At 46.5% G+C, this 21342-nt stretch overlaps 1 protein-coding gene across 13 annotated transcripts in view; it reads left to right on the top strand.

Moving 5' to 3' along the window:
- The window catches only part of frmd4a (FERM domain containing 4A), a 773221-nt gene that overhangs the window by 672609 nt on the left and 79270 nt on the right, over nt 1-21342 (top strand). For 10 of the 13 annotated variants that reach the window (XM_072563058.1, XM_072563059.1, XM_072563057.1 and 7 more), the window contains 3 exons: nt 9455-9531; nt 9949-10087; nt 14974-15115. In XM_072563058.1, the coding sequence (XP_072419159.1) occupies nt 9455-9531; nt 9949-10087; nt 14974-15115 (358 nt within the window). Of the gene's footprint in view, nt 1-8771; nt 8794-9103; nt 9363-9454; nt 9532-9948; nt 10088-14973; nt 15116-21342 lie in introns of those variants that run through there. The other 3 variants (XM_072563065.1, XM_072563063.1, XM_072563062.1) reach the window with 3 other exon arrangements.

Raw genomic sequence — 21342 nt, 5'->3', positions numbered from 1 at the left:
TGGATGGGAGTACATTTTAAAACACATTTAGGTCGGTCCATGAAGAGGAACAGTTTTTGGTGTGGCATAGGCCAAGAGCAGGCAAGTGGGACTGGTTTAGTTTGGGATTACGGTCGGCATGGACTGGTTGGACCGAAGGGTCTGTTTCCGTGCTGATGACTTGATGAATTCCAAGTTTGGAAGCAGTTTCTTTGTTAAAATCTGGAAGGCTCCAAATGACAATCACGTGAACCTTGCTCCACAGGGAGTCATCCTGCTCAGAATCTGAGGCAAGAACCAGGACAATCATTTTGAAACCAGATGTAGTGTAAGGTCTCTGGAGAAAGCAGTGATGTTGCCAAGGGAGCATCTTAGATCCATTAGTGTGTCTGGTGTCTGCAGAAATGAGGCTGGGTTATGCACTGTGACATGTGATGAACAAACAGGAAGGTCTTTCCCTTCTGAAAGACTGAGGACGTTTTACACTAGAGATTGAAACCCTAGTGATGAAAGAGGAGGGGGAATGCGAGCGAGCTGCTGAGGAGCATGGCTAAGAGCTTACATGAGAACTGAGTGCTTTTCACAGCTCTGCACAGAATATTGATAGATCTTTTTATAATCAGTTGTTTATTTAGGCTGCTTTTGAGTTGGCTGTATCTCATCTGTCAGTCAGCTAGTGTTGAAAGCAACAAAAGGAAAGAAAGGCATGGATGTATATAGCTCCTATCACCTTGCGTGGCACAGTAGATCAGTGGTTAGCACTGCTGCCTCATTGCATCAAGGACGTGGGTTCAATTCCAGCCTCGGACGGTGTGGAGTTGGCACATTCTTCCCGTGGAGAAAGTGAGGACTGCAGATACTGGAGATCAGAAAAATGTGTTGCTGGAAAAGCGCAGCAGGTCAGGCAGCATCCAAGGAGCAGGAGAATCGATGTTTCGGGCATGAGCCCTTTTTCAGGAATGAGGGGGTTGTGCCAAGCAGGCTAAGATAAAAGGTAGGGAGGAGGGACTTGGGGGAGGGGCGTTGGGAATGCGATAAGTAGGAAGGAGGTTAAGGTGAGGGTGATAGGCCGGAGTGGGCGTGGGGGGGTGGAGAGGTCAGGAAGAAGATTGCAGGTGAAGAAGGCGGTGCTGAGTCCGAGAGTTGGGACTGAGATAAGGTGGGGGGAGGGGAAATGAGGAAGCTGGAGAAATCTGCATTCATCCCTTGTGGTTGGAGGGTTCCTAGGTGGAAGATAAGGCGCTCTTCCTCCAGGCATCGTGTTGCTATGGTCTGGCGATGGAAGAGGCCAAGGACCTACATGCCCTTGGCGGAGTGGGGGGGTGGTTAAAGTGTTCAGCCATGGGGCTGTTGGGTTGGTTGGTGTAGGTGTCTCAGAGGTGTTCTCTGAAACGTTCCACAAGTAGGCGGCCTGTCTCCCCAATGTATAGGAGGCCACATTGGGTGCAGCGGATGCAGTAAGAGATGTGTGTGGAGGTGCAGGTGAATTTGTGACGGATATGGAAGGATCCCTTGGGGCCTTGGAGGGAAGTGAGGGGGGAGGTGTGGGCGCAAGTTTTGCATTTCTTGCGGTTGCAGGGGAAGGTGCTGGGAGTGGAGGTTGGGTTGGTGGGGGGTGTGGACCTGATGAAGGAGTCGCGGAGGGAGTGGTCTTTCCGGAACGCTGATAGGGGAGGGGAGGGAAATATATCCCTGGTGGTGGGATCTGTTTAGAGGTGGCGGAAATGACAATGGATGATACGATGTATCTGGAGGTTGGTGGAGTGGTAGGTGAGGACCAGTGGGGTTCTGTCCTGCTGGCGATTGGAGGGGCGGGGTTCAAGGGTGGAGGAGCAGGAAGTGGAGGAGATGTGGTGGAGAGCATCATCAACCACGTCAGAGAGGAAATTGCGGTCTTTGAAGAAGGAGGCCATCTGGGTTGTTCGGTATTGGAACATGTCCTCCTGGGAGCAGATGCGGCGGAGGCGAAGGAATTGGGAATATGGGATGGCGTTTTTACAGGGGGCAGGGTGGAGGAGGTGTAATCTAGGTAGCTGTGGGAGTTGGTCGGTTTATAGTAAATGTCCGTGTTGAGTCGGTCTCCTGAGATGAAAATGGAGAGGTCTAGGAAGGGGAGGGAGGGGTCTGAGACGGTCCAGGTAAATTGGAGGTCGGGGTGGAAGGTCTTAGTAAAGTGGATGAACTGTTCAACCTCCTCGTGGGAGCACGAGGTAACGCCGATACAGTCTTCGATGTAGTGAAGGAAAAGGTGGGGGGTGGTGCCAGTGTAGCTGCGATCGCTGTAGCAGATGTAACCAACCCAACCGCCTTGTGGCTGAACATGCAGGTCCTTGGCCTCCTCCATCGTCAGACCATGGCAACACGATTCCTGGAGGAAGAGCGCCTCATCTTCTGCCTAGGAACCCTCCAACCATAAGGGATGAATGCAGATTTCTCCAGCGTCGTCATTTCCCCTCCCCCCACCTTATCTCAGTCCCAACCCTCGGACTCAGCACCGCCTTCCTAACCTGCAATCTTCTTCCTGACCTCTCCGCCCCCACCCCCACTCCGGCCTATCACCCTCACCCAACCTCCTTCCACCTATCTCATTCCCAACGCCCCTCCCCCAATTCCCTCCTCCCTACCTTTTATCTTAGCCTGCTTGGCACACCTTCCTCATTCCTGAAGAAGGGCTGATGCCCGAAACGTCGACATTCTTCCCATGTCTGTGTGGGTTTCTACCCGGTGGAGAGTGTGATGCTGGAAAAGCACAGCAGGTCAGGCAGCATCCGCGGAGCAGGAAAATCAAGCATAAGCCCTTCATCAGTAATGACCTCTGGGTGCTCCGGTTTCCTCCCACAGTCCAAAGATGTGCAGGTTAGCTGGATTGGCCGTGCTAAATTGCCCCGAAGTGTTGAAGGATGTGCAGGCTTGGTGGATTAGCTGTGGGAGATGTGAGGTTATAGTGGGATGCTTTTCAGAGGGTCAGTACAGGACTTCACAGGTTGAATGGCTTCCTTGTGTGCTGTGGGGATTCCATCATGGCCTCAGGCCATCCAGCTAATGGCATACGTTGGAAGCGTGGCTCCTGCTCTTGGAAACGGAGCAGCCAACGCCCACATTTCTGACAGCATTTGTAGGTCTACCTACAGCATGTGGACTGTAGCATCAGTTCAAGAAGGCAGCTCACCCCACCTTCTCAAGGGGCAACGAGGGACGGGCAATAAATGCAGAATGAACTGGCCGAATCCCCCTGACTTCTACACTTCCTTATGTCTCAGTTCCTGGAATAAAGGGATGCTGTTGAACAGATGTGCCTTAATGTTGACAGGAGATCAAGTCAGAACGGGCTATGTTTCAAGGGAGGGTTTGTTTCATTCATTCAGTCATCTCAGACCATTTGTCATCACAGCTTAGTGTTAACAGTATAATGAAGAATGATCACACAAGATAAATCACACAGATCTACATGCAAACACCTTCCATCTCCTGCCAAACAGCCAGAGCAAGGAATGAATCCTCCAGTCACAAAACTGAAACAGGAAACCCACCCTATGGAATAAATGCTTGTATTATCATGCAATTTGCATACATTTAGAATTTTAATGAGAGATGGATCTGACTGTTTTAATTTGCATAAAATTATAAAATAAAGCACTTAATTTTATGCAGAATGTCACAAAGCCCACCTTGGACTGAATTCTATTTGGAGTTTATTGACAGCAGTTATGCGTGGAACCATTGAGTTAATGTTTTGTGCTAATGAATCAGTTTTGCTGGTTAATCAGCCTTTCAGGTTTGCAATGTGAGAAGCAGTTCCTTTCTGTTTATTTAGCCTGGCGTTCCCTTGCAGCAGAAAACATTAAGCAGCAGACTATCATTACCAGTAATTTAACAACAATAAAGATGGTTCAAATTGTGTCGACCCAGAGTGTGCTGTTTTTACAGTCAGACTTGTTCCTCTTACTGCAGTCTTTGCATAATCTTCAGCCAATGGGCCCTTCTTCCCATTTCACCTTCAAAGCTGGAAGGGTGGGAAATAGGTTATTCAGCCACAGAGGAATCACTTGATAATTAGATTAGATTCCCTACAGTGTGGAAACAGGCCCTTTGGCCCAACAAGTCCACACCGACCCTCTGAAGAGCAACCCACCCAGACACATTCCCCTCCATTTACCCCTGATGAATGCACCTATTACTATGGGCAATTTAGCATGGCCAATTCACCTGACCACATCTTTTGGAGTGTGGGAGGAAACTGGAGCACCCGGAGGAAACCCACACAGACACAGGGAGAATGTGCAAACTCCACACAGACAGTTACCTGAGGGTGGAATCGAATCCAGGTCCGTGCGGTGTGAGGCAGCAGTGCTAACCAGTGAGCCACTGTGTCGCCCCCCACCTGTCTTACCCAAGTCAGCAGGGTGAACACTAGCTGTCTCCCTTCCCTTTAGCCCTGGTGGAGTGCAATCAATCATACGGTTGCCCCAACAGCTATAATTAGAGGGTGAAGAATTGATCTGGGACCTTACCCAGATTGGGTAATATCGACCTGGGTAACCAGCAGCACTTGAGACGCTCATTTCCATCCAAGAGCAGGCTTTGATGGACTTCACTTTCAACATTCGATGTCTGCACTGAATTGGAGACCATTCTGCTCAGTCCCAGAGGTTGCAGAGAGACAGACACTCAGGTGCTGCTGTTGCTGCTACTTGCAGTTGCCAAACTGTCCAATCTCCTTCAAGCACCAGGAAGTAGCTCACTCACAGCTGCAGAGTTTACAAAAACAGAGACCCGACCTGCATTATTTCACCATGTGGCTTCTGGCTCTCACTTTGAAAATCAGTACCAAGCCTCCGTACACTGAGACATGTGTTCCTCATCAGGCATGATGGAATGAATGTTTCGATGCGCTTAAATAACATACATAGCAACCAGCAAAACAGATGTGAGTAAACATTGCTGTCTATAGTGAAAAGGCAAAACAATGTGAAGAATTACTTTGCTCATGATTTAAAGGAATATCATTTTTAAATGGATTCAGGAGAAGATTTTTCTCATAACAAGCAGAAGGAAAGAGTCAATATTCAGAATTGTTCTCATTCATCTTCCGCTGTTTCATTGAGTAAACTAATACTTTCTATTCATTTATGGGATATGGTCGTTGATAGTTTGGGTGGCATCTTTTGCCCGTGCCTAATTGCCCCCTTGAGAAGGTGGAGGTGAGGTGTGTTCTTGAACCACTGCAGTCCATGGTGTGTAGGGACACCATAATACCCTTAAGGAGGTATTTCCAGGATTTTGACCCCAGTGACCCTGAAGGAACAGTGATATATTTTCACGTCAGGATGGTGAGTGGCTTGGAGGGGAACTTGAAGGTGATGGTGTTCCCATGTCTCTACTGCCCTTGTTCTTCTAGATGGAAGTGGGTTTGGAAGATGCTGTCTAAGGATCTAGTGAATTTCTGCAGTGCACCTTGTAGATAGTACACACTGCTGCTACTGAGCTTTGGTGGGGGAGGGAGTAAATGTTTGTGAATGTGGTGCCAATCAAGCAGGGGCTGCTTTGTCCTGGATGGTGTCAAGCTTCTTGAGTATTGTTGGAGCTGCACCCATCCAGGCAAGTGGGGAGTATTCCATCACACTCCTGACTTGTCCCTGGTAGCTGATGGGGAGTCAGAAGGTCCTCACCGCAGTGTGTCTAGCCTCTGTCCTGCTGTTATGTGTTTATATGGTGAGTCCAGTTAAGTTTCAGGTCGATGATAATCCCCTAGGATGTTGATAATGGGAGGTTCAGTGATGGTAACACCATTGAATGTCAAGGGGTGATGGTTAGATTGTCTCTTATTGGAGATGACCATTGCCTGTCATTTGTATAGCGCAAATGTTACTTGCCACTTGTCAGCCCAAGCCTGAATCATGTCCAGATCTTGTGGCATTCTCCTGACCTGTTCCTTGTAGATGATGAACAGGATTTCGAAGCCAGGAGGTGAGCACACACTGCAGCATTCCTAACCTCTGAAGTGCTCTTGCAGCCACGATCTTTACATGGCAAGTCCAGTTCAGTTTCTGGTCAACTGTAACCCACAGGAACATCAATCATGGAGGAACAAAGGAACTGCAATAGGCCGTTCGGTATGATCATTGATCTGTGGCCTAACCCAACACACCTGCCTTTGGCCCCTATCCCTTAATTCCTTTGCTTAACAAAAATGTGTCCATCTCTGATTTAAAGTTAACAGCCAATCCAGCATCTGCTGCTTTTCGTGGGAGAGAGTTCTTTCCTTTGGGTGTAGCAGTGCAAAGTTAGATTCTCTCTCATTGTTTCATCAAGAGTAATTGTCCTGTCATACAGCTGCACTTATTCTCTGACCAAAGATAAATTTTGGGATGATTTTGAAGCCATTGCCTCTAACAGCTCTCTCCTTTGCAGCGTTTTCCTGAGTAGCTTCTGTCTGCTGTGGAATCATCTGCAAACCCTGCACTGCTTTCCATCCAGTTTGATCAAATGATCAATCAGTTCCTTGGGCTTTTCTCTCTCTCACTTACTTACACTGTCTGCCCTGAGGCCCTCTCCCTGCATGAAATATTCAGTATTTTTTGACTTACAGACTCAGCAATCTTGTCGATCGCTCCTGCTTTTCCTGGTGCAGGTAGATGGATGTTTATGCCGTTTTGAATAAATAAACACATCTGTACACTTATCGCGCCAAGAATTGGGGACTGAGGGAATCAACACAGGAAACAGAAAATGTCACTGTCGCCTTGCTCCGATGTATGCACCACCCAAACTTAGAGGATGAGGGTTTTTGTGATTCACAGTCTACAGTTTGAGGAGTCCAACAAACAGCAGGAGTTACTGAAACCATACGTCAAGGTATTTTGTAAAGGCAGCAAGTCTTTGTCAGAGGTCCCAAATTTCACGACCACTGGCTTCAACATTGGATCAATTAACAGGCTATCTCTCGACGGGCTGTGATGAAATGTTTTCTGAACTGGAAGATGAGGTCTTCACCTTGCATTTGATTTTGTTGTCTGCCGTCATGTCTGTCTGAAGTTATAGTCAACACAGGCCCACTCCCACAGGTGAGTTTAATCTGAGGTTCACCGCACCTCGGACAAAGGAGCAGAGTTGAGAGGGCAGGATCATCAAAGGAACCTCAGCTGTTGCAGGAAGTGAACCCACACTGATGGTATCAGTCTGCATCACAAATCTGCCATCCAGCCAACTGAGTCATAGAATCCCTACAGTGTGGAAGCAGGCTATTCAGCCCGTCAAGTCCACACTGGCTCTCTGGAGAGCACTCCACTCAGACCCCCCCCATCCTAAAACCCCACATTCCCCCGCATAGCCCACCTAACTTGTACATCCCTGGACACTATGGGCAATTTAGCATGGTCAGTCCACCTAACCTGTACATCTTTGGACTGTGTGAGGGGGAGGGGAAGAAGCTAGATCCCCCAGAGGAAACCCACAGGGAGAATGTGCAAATTCCACACAGAGAGTTGCCAGAGGTGTGAATTGAACCCGGGTCCCTGGCGCTGTGAGGCAGCAGGGATGTGCAGGTTAGGTGCATTAGTCTGGGGTAAATGTAGAGTACTATGGGAATGGGTCTGGGTGGGTTAATCTTCGGAGGGTCAGTGATCTACAACACGGTGAGTGGTGCTGACAAGGTGAATGTGGAGAGGATGTTTGCTCTTGTGAGAGAATGGAGAACCAACTGAAAAATAATGGACTGCCTGTTTAAGGCTGAGACCAGACAAAAATGTTCCTCTTTAGACCCCTCCTTCAAAAGACAGTTGAAGTGAAGTCTTTGAATCTATTCAAGGCAGTGATGGAGAGATTCTTAATGAGCACAGGTTGGGGTGGAGGGGGTGGGGAAGGGAGGAGTTTAATTGGGTTGCAGGGGATAGGTGGAAATGGTGGGATAATGGGGAAGCCATGATCGTATTGAATGGTGCAGCCTGAGTGACAGTTCATGTGTAAGAATGTGAAGTAACACACTTCACTCTGTTAGCAGGAGAGAAGCGAACCCACTGTAATGCTGTGAGCACTGTTGCTTTCTCAGAATCAAGTGTTAATGTTCGATAGGCAAAAGTGAGGACTGCAGATGCTGGAGATCAGAGTCTAGATTAGAGTGGTGCTGGAAAAGCACAGCAGGTCAGGCAGCATCCGAGGAGCAGGAAAATCAACATTTTGGGCAAAAGTCCTTCATCAGGAATGCCCCACCCCATCATTCCTGATGAAGGACTTTCCGATTTTCCTGCTCCTCGGATGCTGCCTGACCCAGCACCACTGTAACCCAGACTCTGTCATGTTCGATTGCACGTCCCAAATTGCTTTTGGACCCCAGTCCAGATGCTCCAGTTCTGTTTCAAATGCTCAGTGAGCTGGGCAGGAGGGGGTAACGTGGATAAAGGAGCGGGCTGGTTGAATCGTGCCCTGCTGTCGTGTTGTTTTATGAATCTGGAAAGGAGCAGCCTTGCTGAAAGATGAGGCCTCCATTCTCGATGATTTTGTCAGGAGGTCACACTCATTACAGGCATCTGGAGCTGATCTCCTGCAGCCTCCTGCCCAGGAGTCACAGCCTGCCTTGCCAGGTCCCTCTGCCTTTGACACTGCCCCGTGTGGCCTCAGCTGAAAATTCTCACAACACAAACATCTGGCGTGTTTGAAATTCCTGAACCTCCACAGTAATGGGAGCCTAAAAACCCTCATTAGCATATGTCCGTTCAGCAGCCGGCCAGAAATCCAACTCAGAAAGAAAATACTCCAGTTAAAAGAAAACATTTGGAAGTGAAGTTTGGAAATTGCCACTCCGCTCGAGGAGAGAAGGCAGGTTTTTGTTTCTTTTTCGATGAGAAAGATTAGGAGTAAGACTGTTACCTTGTGAGTTGGCACAGATTTTGGTTTATTTTCAGCTGCTCACAAGGGTTTCTGAGGAAGCTCCACCCTTGAAAAGCTTTTATTGTGTTCCCACTGGTTATATTGCTGCAAGCTGTAGTACATGTCAGGAGCTATTGTAGATTAGTGAGCAGGAAGTTAGGTCCCAAGAGGGGCATGTGATTAAATGTCTTCTCATCTTTTACTTCCAGCGAGTTCAGGAGGATAGGAAATTATGTTCAGCCGTTCGCCAGCACTGAGTCACAGCTGCTTTTGCTTACTGCTCAGAAGCAAGGGTGCAGTGCTCCAGGAAACCCCAGTGTTGCAGGAATCGAAAATGAAGAGGGAAAGCAGTCCACCAGAAGAGACTCTTAATCGTCATTTTTAAAAGACCTCAGCAAAACACACCCAAAGTGTTTGAGCTGACCTCTCGGATTTGTTTTTCACTCTCTCCTGCGTCCTTGGCTGTGGAAGGAGAGGGGGAAAGTGCAGAGAGTCGGTGAAAGTGCAGACATGTGTGTGTAAGGGACCTGAAGAGAGAGAGAGTCTTTATGTCTTTAAAGAGGGTTAAATAACGAAATGGCTCTGATTCTCGATTCTTTGTCTTGTTAAGATTTTCCAATGGAGGCAGTTGGAGAACCTGTACTTCAGAGAGAAGAAATTTTCTGTGGAAGTCCATGACCCACGCAGGTAAAGGAAAACAGCACTGCTATTGTTGATGAGCGGTGATCTAATTGGACAATGCCTGCTTTAATGTTCTTACTGTTGAAATAGCACGGAAGCTAAAAAATGTGGAATATTTGTAATCCTGACAATGTTTACAAATTGGAACATTCAGTGGAAAGGTGGGATAAAGCCTTATATGAATTTTAAATTTAACAACAGCATTTCTTAACGTGCATTAGATGCCCTGAGAGTGTACGAACTGATCTGGAATATTTTGAACTAGCGAGGCAAAAGCCAGTGGGAGGAGAAGCTGCTAACATTCCCAGCGAGGGGAAAGGATTCCTTTTGTAATGATCAAACTGCCTTGAACAGTAACACTATACACGCTGAGGGTAGGAGTGAAAATCATGTGGTAACCTTGCTTTCTGTTTATGTTCTCAGGGCATCTGTAACTAGGAGAACCTTTGGTCACAGTGGGATTGCTGTACATACATGGTACGCCAGTACTGCACTGATTAAGTCCATTTGGGCAATGGCCATAAGTCAGCATCAGTTCTATCTGGACAGAAAACAAAGTAAGGTGAGCACAGCCAGATATTTCTGAGATTATGTGTTTCTGCCTTTTTGGACATATTATCTACTCAAGATTTTTTTAAAGTGGAGAATTCTATTTATAACTTAATGCACTATACTTTGTGCTGGATGCTGGAGTGCAGACTAAATTATTAGTTTCCACTGCCTCCCCTGCAGTCTGGTACAGGCAGATTAAGAACATAAGGACTAAGAGTAAGAGTAGGCCGTCTGGCCCCTCAAACCTGCACCACCATTCAATAAGATCATGGCTGATCTTTTTGTGGACTCAGCTCCACTTACCCACATTTTCACCATTTCCCTCAATTCCTTTATTTTTCGGAAAGGTATCAGCCTTACCTTTAAAAGTGATTCCTGAAGTAGCATTAGCTACTTCCCTGGGAAAGGAATTCCACAGATTAATAACCTTCTGGCTGAAGCAGTTCCTTCTCAGTTCAGTTCTAAACCTGCTTCCTCTCACCTTGAGGCTATGCCCTCTCATAGTCGTTTCACTTACCAGTGGAAACATCCTAATTCTATTTTATTGTTTCCCTTCATAACTCTATATGTTTCTATAAGACCCTCCCTCATTCTTCTGAATCCAATGAATATGATCCCAGTCTGCTCAGTCTCTCCTCATAAGCCAATCCTCTCAACTCCAGAACCAACCGAGTGAACCTCCTCTCTATCCCCTCTAGTGCCAGTACATCCTTTCTCAAGTAAGGAGACCAAATCTGCACACAGTACACCAACACCTTGTACAGCTATAACATTACCTTTTAAACTCTTTAACCCTTTAGCAATGAAGGACAAAATTCCATTTGCCTTCCTAATTACATGTTGTACCTGCAGACCAACCCTCTACGATTCATGCACAAGGACACCCAGGTCCCTCTGCAAACCAGCATGCTGCGACTTTTTACCATTCAAGAAATAATTTATTTTGCTGTTACTCCTACCAAAATGGATGACTTCGCATTTACTAACATTGTAGTCCGTCTGCCAGTCCTTTGCCCACTTACTCAATATATTCAAAGTTTGGGAGAAGATTTGTAGCTCGGGTGCTCGTTGTTGTGGTTGTGTTCGCCGAGCTGGGAATTTGTTTGCAGACGTTTCGTCCCCTGTCTAGGTGACATCCTCAGTGATTGGGAGCCTCCTGTGAAGCGCTTCTGTGATCTTTCCTCTGGCATTTATAGTGGTTTGTCTCTGCCGCTTCCGGTTGTCAGTTCCAGCTGTCCGTTGCAGTGGCCGGTATATTGGGTCCAGGTCGATGTGCTTATTGATTGAATCTGTGGATGAGTGCCATGCCTCTAGGAATTCCCTGGCTGTTCTCTGTTTGGCTTGTCCTATAATAGTAGTATTGTCCCAGTCGAACTCATGTTGCTCGTCATCTGCATGTGTGGCTACTAAGGATAGCTGGTCATGTCGTTTCGTGGCTCGTTGGTGTTCATGGATGCGGATCGTTAGCTGTCTTCCTGTTTGTCCTATGTAGTGTTTTGTGCAGTCCTTGCATGGGATTTTGTACACTACATTGGTTTTGCTCATGATAACTGACAACCGGAAGCGGCAGGTACAAATCACTATAAATGTCGGAGGAAAGATCACAGAAGCGCTTCACAGGAGGCTCCCAAGCACTGAGGATGTCACCTAGACAGGGGATGAAACGTCTGCAACACAAATTCCCAGCTCGGCGAACAGAACCACAACAACTCAATGTATCTGTGTTCCTCAGCAAAGTTTCACAGTCCTCTGCACACTTTGCTCTGCCACTTGTCTTAGTGTCATCGGCAAATTTTAACACCGTGCACGTGGTGCCCAACTCCAAATCATCGATATAAATTGTAAATAATTGCAATCCCAACACTGATCCCTGAGGCACACCACTAGTCACTGATTGCCAGCCAGAATAGCACTCATTTATCCCCACTCTTTGCTTCCTGTCGACCAATCCTCTATCCATGCTAATACTCTACCCCTAGCACCATGCATCCTTATCTTATGCAGCAGCCTCATGTGCAGATTAACCTGCCTGACCGACATTCCCAAGCTCAGTGGCTGGCCTGGGCTAATCTTCAAGGGAACTGGGGTTTGTAGCCTCCAATTTGCCTGGGTCATTGGTGCTCTTCAGTGCCCAGTCTGTGACCATTTTCACCCTGGCATCTGCAGACCCCTGAAGGGCAGGTGGAGAGAGCTTGGTATGACTCTGAGGAACGTTGTAAAAATGATAACAAGGATGGCCATGGTATGAGGGAATACAAATAAGACAGTGAATGTTTAACCAAGAGACTGCAGTGAGAAGCAATGCATTCACCTCCCTTAGTGGATGGCATGGTGGCTTAGTGGTTAGCACTGCTGCCTCACAGCGCTAGAGAGCTGGGTTTGATTCCAGCCTCAGGAGGCTGTCTGTGTGGAGTTTGCACATTCTCCCCGTGTCTGTCTGGGAGTGTTCTGCTTTACTCCCACAATCCAATGATGTGCAGCTTAGGTGGATTGGCCATTGCTAAGTTGCCCATAGTGTCCAGGAATGTGAAGGTTAGGTGCTTTAGTCAGGGGAAATGTAGAGTAATAGGGTAGGGAAATGGGTCTGGATGGGGTACTCTTCGTAAGGTTGGTGTGGACTTGTTGGGCCTAACGGCCTGTTTCCACACTGTAGGGATTCTGTGATGAATTAATTAACTGTTTCTTAAAGTCTTGTAAAGAGTCACTTGACATGAATATTTTATTGGATTATGATTTAAATGTGAGGCTTCATGATTAATAATCCATCTGAAATGAGACCTCCTTTCACCAAAGAGTTTCTGAGACTGGGTGATTCAGTATCAGCTGCTTGATGTCACAGCATGAAATATCTGTCCTTGGGACAATGTGTCCCTGTTGTGAGTGAACACCTTCAGGACTGGGAAAACCTTGAGGAGGATGCATTTCCTGAGTGGGTTTTCAATGTCCATAGAAAATATCTTGTCCTCTCAAGGGAATATGAAGGTATAGTGGATTCTCAGCAAGAGCAGTTAGGTCTGAGGTGATTCATTTCTTTGTTAACTATCCAGGTGAGAACAGGACTGGTCATTAATCATCAAGTGCAAACTGAAGAAAAAGGACTTGCATTTATATAGCACCTTCCATGACCATGCTCCCCCCCCCCACTTTGCACCAGTTCCAACCTTCCAGCTCAACACCATCCTCTTAAACTGTCCTACCTGCCAATCTTCCTTCCCACCTATCCGTCCCACCCTCCTCTCCGGTCTATCACCTACATCCCCACCCCCTATTGCATTCTCAGCTACCTTCTCCCCAGCCCCGTCCCCTCTCCCATTTATCTCCCCACCCCGGAGGTTCCCAGCCTCATTCCTGGTGAAGGGCTCCAGCCCAAAATGTCGATTTTCCTGCTCCTCGGATGCTGCCTGACCTGCTGTGCTTTTCCAGCACCACTCTCATCTTGTATCAAAACACTTCCCAGCCAATAAAGTCAGCTATTCTAATGGAGGAAACACAATGGCCAATCTGCAGACAACAAACTCCCATGAGCAATAATTTAATCTTGACCAGATAACATTGATATTGACTGAGGGACAGATATTGACTGGGACAGATATTGACAGAGACTGGGACAGATATTGACAGAGAACCTCCCTGTTCACCTTTAAAAATAGCACCACACGTTTTTGTCGGTGTGCACCTGAGAAAGGAGGTCGGATTTGAGTGCAACATCCCACCTGAAGACAGCATCGAAAACAAAGAAGCATTCCCTCAGCACTGCACAAGAGTGTCACCTTTCAATGATCAAATCTCCAATGGGGCCAAAGCTGAGCGTACTGTGGGATTGAGCTTAGTACACTGCTAATTCCTGACTGATTCTAATTATTATTGTGCAGTGGTGATTGCAACAACGTGGGTGCGACAGGGTGGATGTGGTTTGGATGTTTGCCCTGGTTGGGGAGTCAAGAAGCTGGGACATAATCTCAAGACAAGGTTTAGACCATTGAGGATTGAGATGAGGAGGAATTTCTTCCCTCAGGAGATGGTGCAGGGAAATGGCATTGAGGAGATGATCAACCATGATCGAGAACAGAAGAGGAAGCTCAATAGCCTTCTCCTTTTCCTAGACAATCTCTGTGATCTCTATCGTTCACCATAGTTCTGGCCATTGATATGCTGCACTTTGCTGTTTAACCTGGGAGTGTGGATTTGTATAAGTTTCTCAGCAGGTGTGAGCATGAGGTTTATGCAGTGTAACCACTGAGGTTCAGCCTTACCCTGCCCTACCCCCACTCACCCCTCCCCACCTACCCTCCCCCAGTATAGCTTACAGTTTGAACCACGTCCATGTGATCGAGTCATAGAGTCATACAGCACAAAAACAGACCCTTCGGCCCAACCAGTCCATGCCGGCCATTTTCCCAAACTAAACCTCTTCCACTTGCCTGCTCTTGGTCAGTATCCCTCCAAACCTTTCCTATTCATGAACTTATCCAAATGTCTTTTAAACGCTGTAACTGTACCCACTTCCCATGTCCTCTGGAAGTTCATTCCACACACAAACCATCCTCTGTGTAAATAAAGTTGTCCCCCATGTCTTTTTCAAATCTTTCTCCTCTCACCTTAAAAATGTGCCCTGAGTCTTGAAATCCTTTATCCTAGAGAAAAGACAACTACCATTCACCTTATCTATGTCCCTATGGTTTTATGAACCTCTATAAAGTTACCACTCAACCTTCTATGCTCCAGTGAAGAAAGTCCCAGCCTGTCCTTTTCACTCAAATCCCACATTCCCTGCAACATCTTGATAAATCTTCTCTCGACTCTCTCCAATTTACTAATATCCTTAATGATGTTCTTGCTGCCAGTGTCCTGTCCTTCAGCCTAGTTACTTACAGCTGTTGTTGTTTTTTTTGCCAGTCGAAAATTCATGCAGCCAGGAGTCTGAGTGAAATCGCCATCGATCTCACCGAAACTGGGACTCTGAAGATGTCGAAACTCGCCAACATGGGAAGCAAAGGTAAAATCATCAGTGGAAGCAGTGGCAGTCTCCTGTCATCAGGTAAGACCCAGACTTCAACAAGGAATTGTTCATCCCAGTCAACAGAGAAATAGAATTAACCTTTCAGATCAATGTACCTTGGTTAGATTTGGGAAAACGTTTGAGGGTATGTCGACAGAACTGGTCACCCGTACTCACAGCATCAGCCACACAAAGACTCACGAGGCCATGACTAGTATCGTGGAATTTCCAAGGTAGATAGTCATGTTCATTAGGAGAAAGTGAGGACTGCAGATCCTGGAGGGTCGGTTGAAAAGTGTGGCGCTGGAAAAGCACGGCAGCTTCCGAGGAGCAGGAATGTCGATGTTTCAGGCATAAGCCCTTCATTTGCAAATGATTGCGATTGGCGATGAAGGCTTCCAGAAGGATGTTAATGCACTGGAAGCAGTTCAGAGAAGGTTTACCAGACTAGTACCTAGAATGAGCAGATGGCCTTATGAAGAAAGGCTAGACAGGCTGGGCCTGTATCCTCTGGAGTTTAGAGCAGCTGGAGGTGACTGAATTCATAGAATCCCTACAGTGTGGGGACAGGCCCTTTTGGGGCCAACAAGTCCACACTGACCCTCCAAAGAGTAACCCACCCAGCCTCATTCCCCCTACCCTCTATTTACCCTAACTAATGCACCTAACCTACACTTCCCTGAACACAATGTGCAATTTAACATGAACAATTCATCTAACCCGCACATCCTTGGACTGTGGGAGGAAACCAGAGCACCCGGAGAAAACCCATGCAGACACGGGGAGAATGTGAAAACTCCACACAGACAGTCGCCTGAGGTGGGAATTGAACCCAGGTCCCTGGCACTGTGAGGCATCAGTGCTAACCACTGAGCCACTGTGCTGCCCAAACATTGAAACGTGTAAGATCCTGAGGAGACTTGACCAGGTGGATGTTGAGAGGATGTTTCCTCCTGTGGGAGAGTCTCGAACTTGTGGTCACTGTGTAAAAATAAGGGGTCACCTGTTTAAAACAGAGATGAGGAAGCATGTCTTTTTCTCACAGAGGGTTGAGAGTCTTTGGAATTCCCTTCTTCAAAAGGCAGAATGTTTAAATATTTTAAGGCAGAGGGAGATAGATTCTTGGTGACCAAGGGGATGGAAGATTATCAGGGGATGTGTAGGGATGTAGAGTGGAGGTTAAAATGAGATCAGCCACAGTCTCACTGAATGGGGGAGCTGGCTGGTCCACCCGACTGTTGGTTATACTTGGCAGGTTTTAAGCAAGTGGGAAGGGGTGGAACAAAGGGAAGCTATGATTGTGTGGAAGGTAAGATTAAACAACTTTAGAGCTGATAGTTTCATCTGAAACGTTCACTCTGATTCTCTCTCCTCAGAAGCTGTGAAACCCACTGAGTTTCTCTGGCAATTTCTGTTTTTATTCCTGATTCCCAGTGTCCACCGTATTTGGGTTTTCTGTAACCTCAGAGTAATGCCTCCTTCGATTCTTTGATCAGATTTATTACTGTCTCCCTCACATGCTGAAGGCATATCAAATAGATTTATAAATCACACAACACCAGGTTATAGTCCAACAGTTTTATTTGGAAGCACTAGCTTTCAGAGCACTGCTCCTTCATCATGTGGTTGTGACCCCCTGATGAAGGAGCAGTGCTCTGAAAGCTAGTGCTTCCAATTAAACCTGTTGGTCTATAACCTGGTGTTGTGTGATTTTGAACTTTGTCCACCCCAGTCCAACACCAGTGTCTCCAAATCATATCAAATAGAGTTTTTAAATTTACCAAATCCTTACCAAGGGCAAAAACAAAAAGGGAAAATGCTGGAGAAACTCAGTAGGTTTGGCAACATCTGTGGAGAGGGAAAGCACAGTTAATGTTTCGAGTCTGGTCACCCTTCTTCAGAATCTGCTGAGTTTCTCCAGCATTTTCCTTTTCTTGTGCCAGATTTCCAGCATCTGCAGTATTTTGCTTTCATTAAGTATCCTTTTTCTGTATTCTTTTAAAACTTTATTGTCAAATTTATTATTTATAAATTGTCGCACTTGTGTGTTTTCCTCGCCGGACTGTGTGATTTAACACCATGGAGAATTCCCGTTGATGTATGCATTAAGATGTCAACAGTATCTCAATCGATAACATTCTCACCTCTCAGTCACAAGGTTATGAGTTCATATCCGAGTGCAGAAACATGATCTTATAGTCCAGGCTGACACACAAGGGAGCACTCGGCTGTCGTTTGATGAAACAAGAAACTGAGGCCTAATCTGCTGAATGTCCAAGATCCCAGTGTTTCTATTTGACAGGAAGGAGAGGGAAATCTCCCTGTGGCCTGGTCAATATTGCTGAACCAACAGCAACCAGGCAGCTTCTCTCATCTTATGTTTCATTGTTATTCATGAGACCTGCCTGTGCATTAATTGGCTACCAAACCACTTCACTGTGACCAGCTTTAAGACATCCTCAGATGGTGCTATTTAATTGCAAGTTCTTTCCTTTTTTCCTTAAAATCATGGACTAATTCATGAAGAGTATTTTTATAGCTGCATTTTGTGCTTCACACTGAAGAGGTCTATTCCCATTGATAAGGATCATAGAATCCCTACAGTGTAGATGCAGACCATTCAGCCCATTGAATCCACACTGACGAGCACTCACTTCCCTATCACTGTAACCCTGTATTTCCCATGGCTAACCCACACATCTTTGGAGTGTGAGAGGAAACTGGAGTACTCAGAGAAAACACACACAGACACAAGGAGAATGTGCAAACTCCACACGGACAGTCTCCCAAGGGTGGAATTGAACCTTGGACTCTGGGGCTGTGAGGCAGCAGTGCTAACCACTGAGCCACTGTACCACCCAGATGAAACTGTGTTTAATTCCTGCTTCACTCTGGATCACTTGATCATAAGCAGCTGGTGATAGTGGATGCAGTCCCTCCTCCAGTCAATTTGGATCCTGTGCGTGTTCCTTCTCTTCATTCTGATCGCAATGATCCCACTTTGACAGAATGTGACCAGAGAGAGAGTCTCACACATTCAGAAGAAGGTTAAAAGTCACACAACACCAGGTTAAAGTCCAACAAGTTTGTTTGGAAGCACTAGCTTTCCGGGCGCTGCTCCCTGAGGCTACCACCTGTTGAAGAAGCAGTGCTCTGAAAGCTAATGCTTCCAATTAAACCTGTTGGACTATAACCTGGTGTTGTGTGATTTTTAACTTTGTCCACCCCAGTCCAATGCCAGCTCCTCCACATCAAGGCATTCAGAAGGAACAGATGCCCCATGGGTTTCTGCGTGTGCACATGCAGGTTTCTGTGCTGTCAGGTCCTAATTGGTCACAGGCAGCACAGAGGAAAGCTTTCTGTTAGGTTCCTTCGATCTCTCAGCATTGCTTCCACAGAAAGTCCACAGAAACCCTGGAGAAAAAGCATATTGTGGGCTTTTGTCAACCCTTTACACAGTTTTTCCCAGGAGCACGACAGTGACCTTCCCTCAAGGTTACAGCTGGAGATCTTGGGAAACCATCATGTAAGTTCCCAACCTGCAACATGAAATCCTTTAACTGAAGGCTTTAGGTAAAGACCCACACTGGAGGTCATTAAATAAAAGAGCACGTGGCATTGGGGATAAAATGGATAGACGGTTTAAAAGGCAAAAAGCAGGGAGAAGGAATAAATGGGTCCTTATCCAGTTGGCAGGCCGTGACCAGTGGGGTACCACGAGGATCAGTACTTGCCTCCCCCAGTTAGTCATGATCCGTATCAGTGGGGGGGGGGGTTTGAATATAAGGACCAATTACGTATGGCACAACATGAGGGGAATGTTGGGAAGATGCAAAGATCTTTCAAGGAATGGGCAAGAGGACAGCAGGTGGAATACAATGTGGATACAGTGTAAGGTCTTGCAGAATTTCCACACTGGCTGAGGTTACAACTCTCCTTCTCAACCTCTCCCCTCACCTGAGACGTGGTGACCCCCAGGTTAAACCACCACCAAAATCATCACTCCCTTATGAGACAGCAGTCCTCTAGTAGGGTTATGGTGACTTTACATAAAACATAGTACAGCACAGGAACAGGCCCTTTGGCCCATCAATTCTATGTTGACCATGATGTGAAGTAACCCCATCCTACTGTACATGGTGTGTTACCCTCTGTTCCCCACCGGTTCATGTGTCTGTCTAAACACCATTGCTATTGTATCTGCTGCTACCATCTCCCCAGGAGCATGTTCCAGATATTTCCCACCCTCTGGGTAAAATATTTGCTTCACACATCTCCTTTAAATTTTTTTCTCTCACCTTTAACCTGTCCCTAGTATTTGACATTTCCAGCCTTCAGTAAAGACTCTGACTATCCACCCTATCCATGCCTTTCATAATTTTCTACACTTCTGTCAGGTTGCCCCCCTCAGCCTCTGACGCTCGAGTGAAAGCAATCCAAGTTTGTCCAACTTTTCCTTATAGCTAATGCACTCAAATCCAAACAACATCCTGGTAAACCTCTTCTATACCCTCTCCAAAGCCTCCACATCCTTCCTGCAGTGTAGTGACTGGAACTGTATACAGTTTTCCAAATGTGGCCTCACTAAAGTTGCAACATGATTTGCCAACTTTTATCCTTCGTCCCCTGACTGATGAAGGTAAGCGTGCCATACACCTTCTTTACCACTTTATCCACTTGTAATGCCACTTTCAGGGAGTTATACACCAAGATCCCTCTGTATATCAATGCTCCTGAAGGTCCTGCCATTTACTGTATACTGTCCTCTTGCATGTTTCCTCCCAAAATGTATTACTTCACACATGTTCTGATTAAACTCCATCTATCATTTCTCCGACTAACTTTCCAACGGATCTATTTCCTGCCGTATCCTTTGTTAACCTTCCTCACTATCCATAACTCCACCAGCTGTTGTGTCATCTACAAACTTACTAATCAGACCACCTACATTTTCATCAAAATCATTCATATATTTTACAAACACCAGGAGTCCCAGCACTAATCCCTGCACAACAGGCCCCCAGTCAGAGAAACACCCCTCCACAACTACCCTCTGACTTCTATGACCAAGCCAATTTTGTATCCAACTTACCAACTCACCATGGATCCCATGTGACTGAAACCTTCTGGATCAGCCGACCATGAGGGATCTGGTCAGATGCTTTAGTAAAGTCCGTGCAGACTACATCCACTGCCCTACTCCCAACAATCATCTCCATCCCTTACTCAAAAACCTCAACCAAATTTGTGAGACAAGTCCTCCCCCACACACAGTTGTGCTGACTTTCCCTAACATGACCATTCTTTTCCAAATGCAAGTAAGTCCTGTCCCTAAGAAACATCTCCAATAATCTCCCTACTACTGATAGAAAGCACACCAGTCTCTGATTTCCTGGATTATTCCTGTTGCCCTTCTTAAATACAAAGAATAGCATTGGTTACTCTCTGGAATCTGGGACCTTGCCTGTGGCCAAAGTGGTTAGAAAGATCTCTGTCAAGATCCCAGCTATCTCCTCTATTGCCTTCCTCAGTATCCTGGGATAGGTCCCATCAGGCTCTGAGGACCTATCGACCTTCATGTTATTCAAATCACGCACACTTCCTCCTTAACGTCGACATGCCCTAGAATATTGCCATGTCCTCCCAACATCTTACCACCATCCATGTCCTTCCCCCTTGGTGAATACCAATGCAAGGCACTCATTAAGCACCTCACCCACTACCTCCAGCTCCATGCATAAATTCCCTCCTTTGTCCTTGAGTGGACCAATCCTTTAGGAGAAAGTGAGGACTGCAGATGCTGGAGGTCAGAGTTGAAAATGTGTTGCTGGAAAAGCGCAGCAGGTCAGGCAGCATCCAAGGAGCAGGAGAATCGACGTTTCGGGCATCAGCCCTTCTTCAGGAATTCCTGAAGAAGGGCTGATGCCCGAAACGTCGATTCTCCTGTTCCTTGGACTAATCCTTTCCCTAGCTCCTGTCTTGCTCCTAATACATGTATAAAATGCTTGGGTTTCTCCTTCATCCTATTTGCAAGGACATTTCATGACCCCTTTTAACCCTCATTGTTTAACTTCTTTAAATATCTTTACTTTGTCAAAAGGAACTGAGATGTGGAGTATTTCTCAGGTTGTGCGAGACTGAAAAGTGTTGATGTCCAAAGGGACAGTCTGTTCCCGTCAGTAAGCTTATTTCCTGACTTTGACAAATTATTGAAGAGATAGGAGCAACCTGAGGCCATTCAGTCCAGCATTTTCACTTGTTACGGC

Source organism: Chiloscyllium punctatum, chromosome 44, assembly GCF_047496795.1.
Source record: "Chiloscyllium punctatum isolate Juve2018m chromosome 44, sChiPun1.3, whole genome shotgun sequence".
In the NCBI taxonomy this organism is placed as follows: Eukaryota; Metazoa; Chordata; class Chondrichthyes; order Orectolobiformes; family Hemiscylliidae; genus Chiloscyllium; species Chiloscyllium punctatum.
Note: the sequence above shows the minus strand (reverse complement) of the source record. Positions and strands in the feature narration are given on the sequence as shown.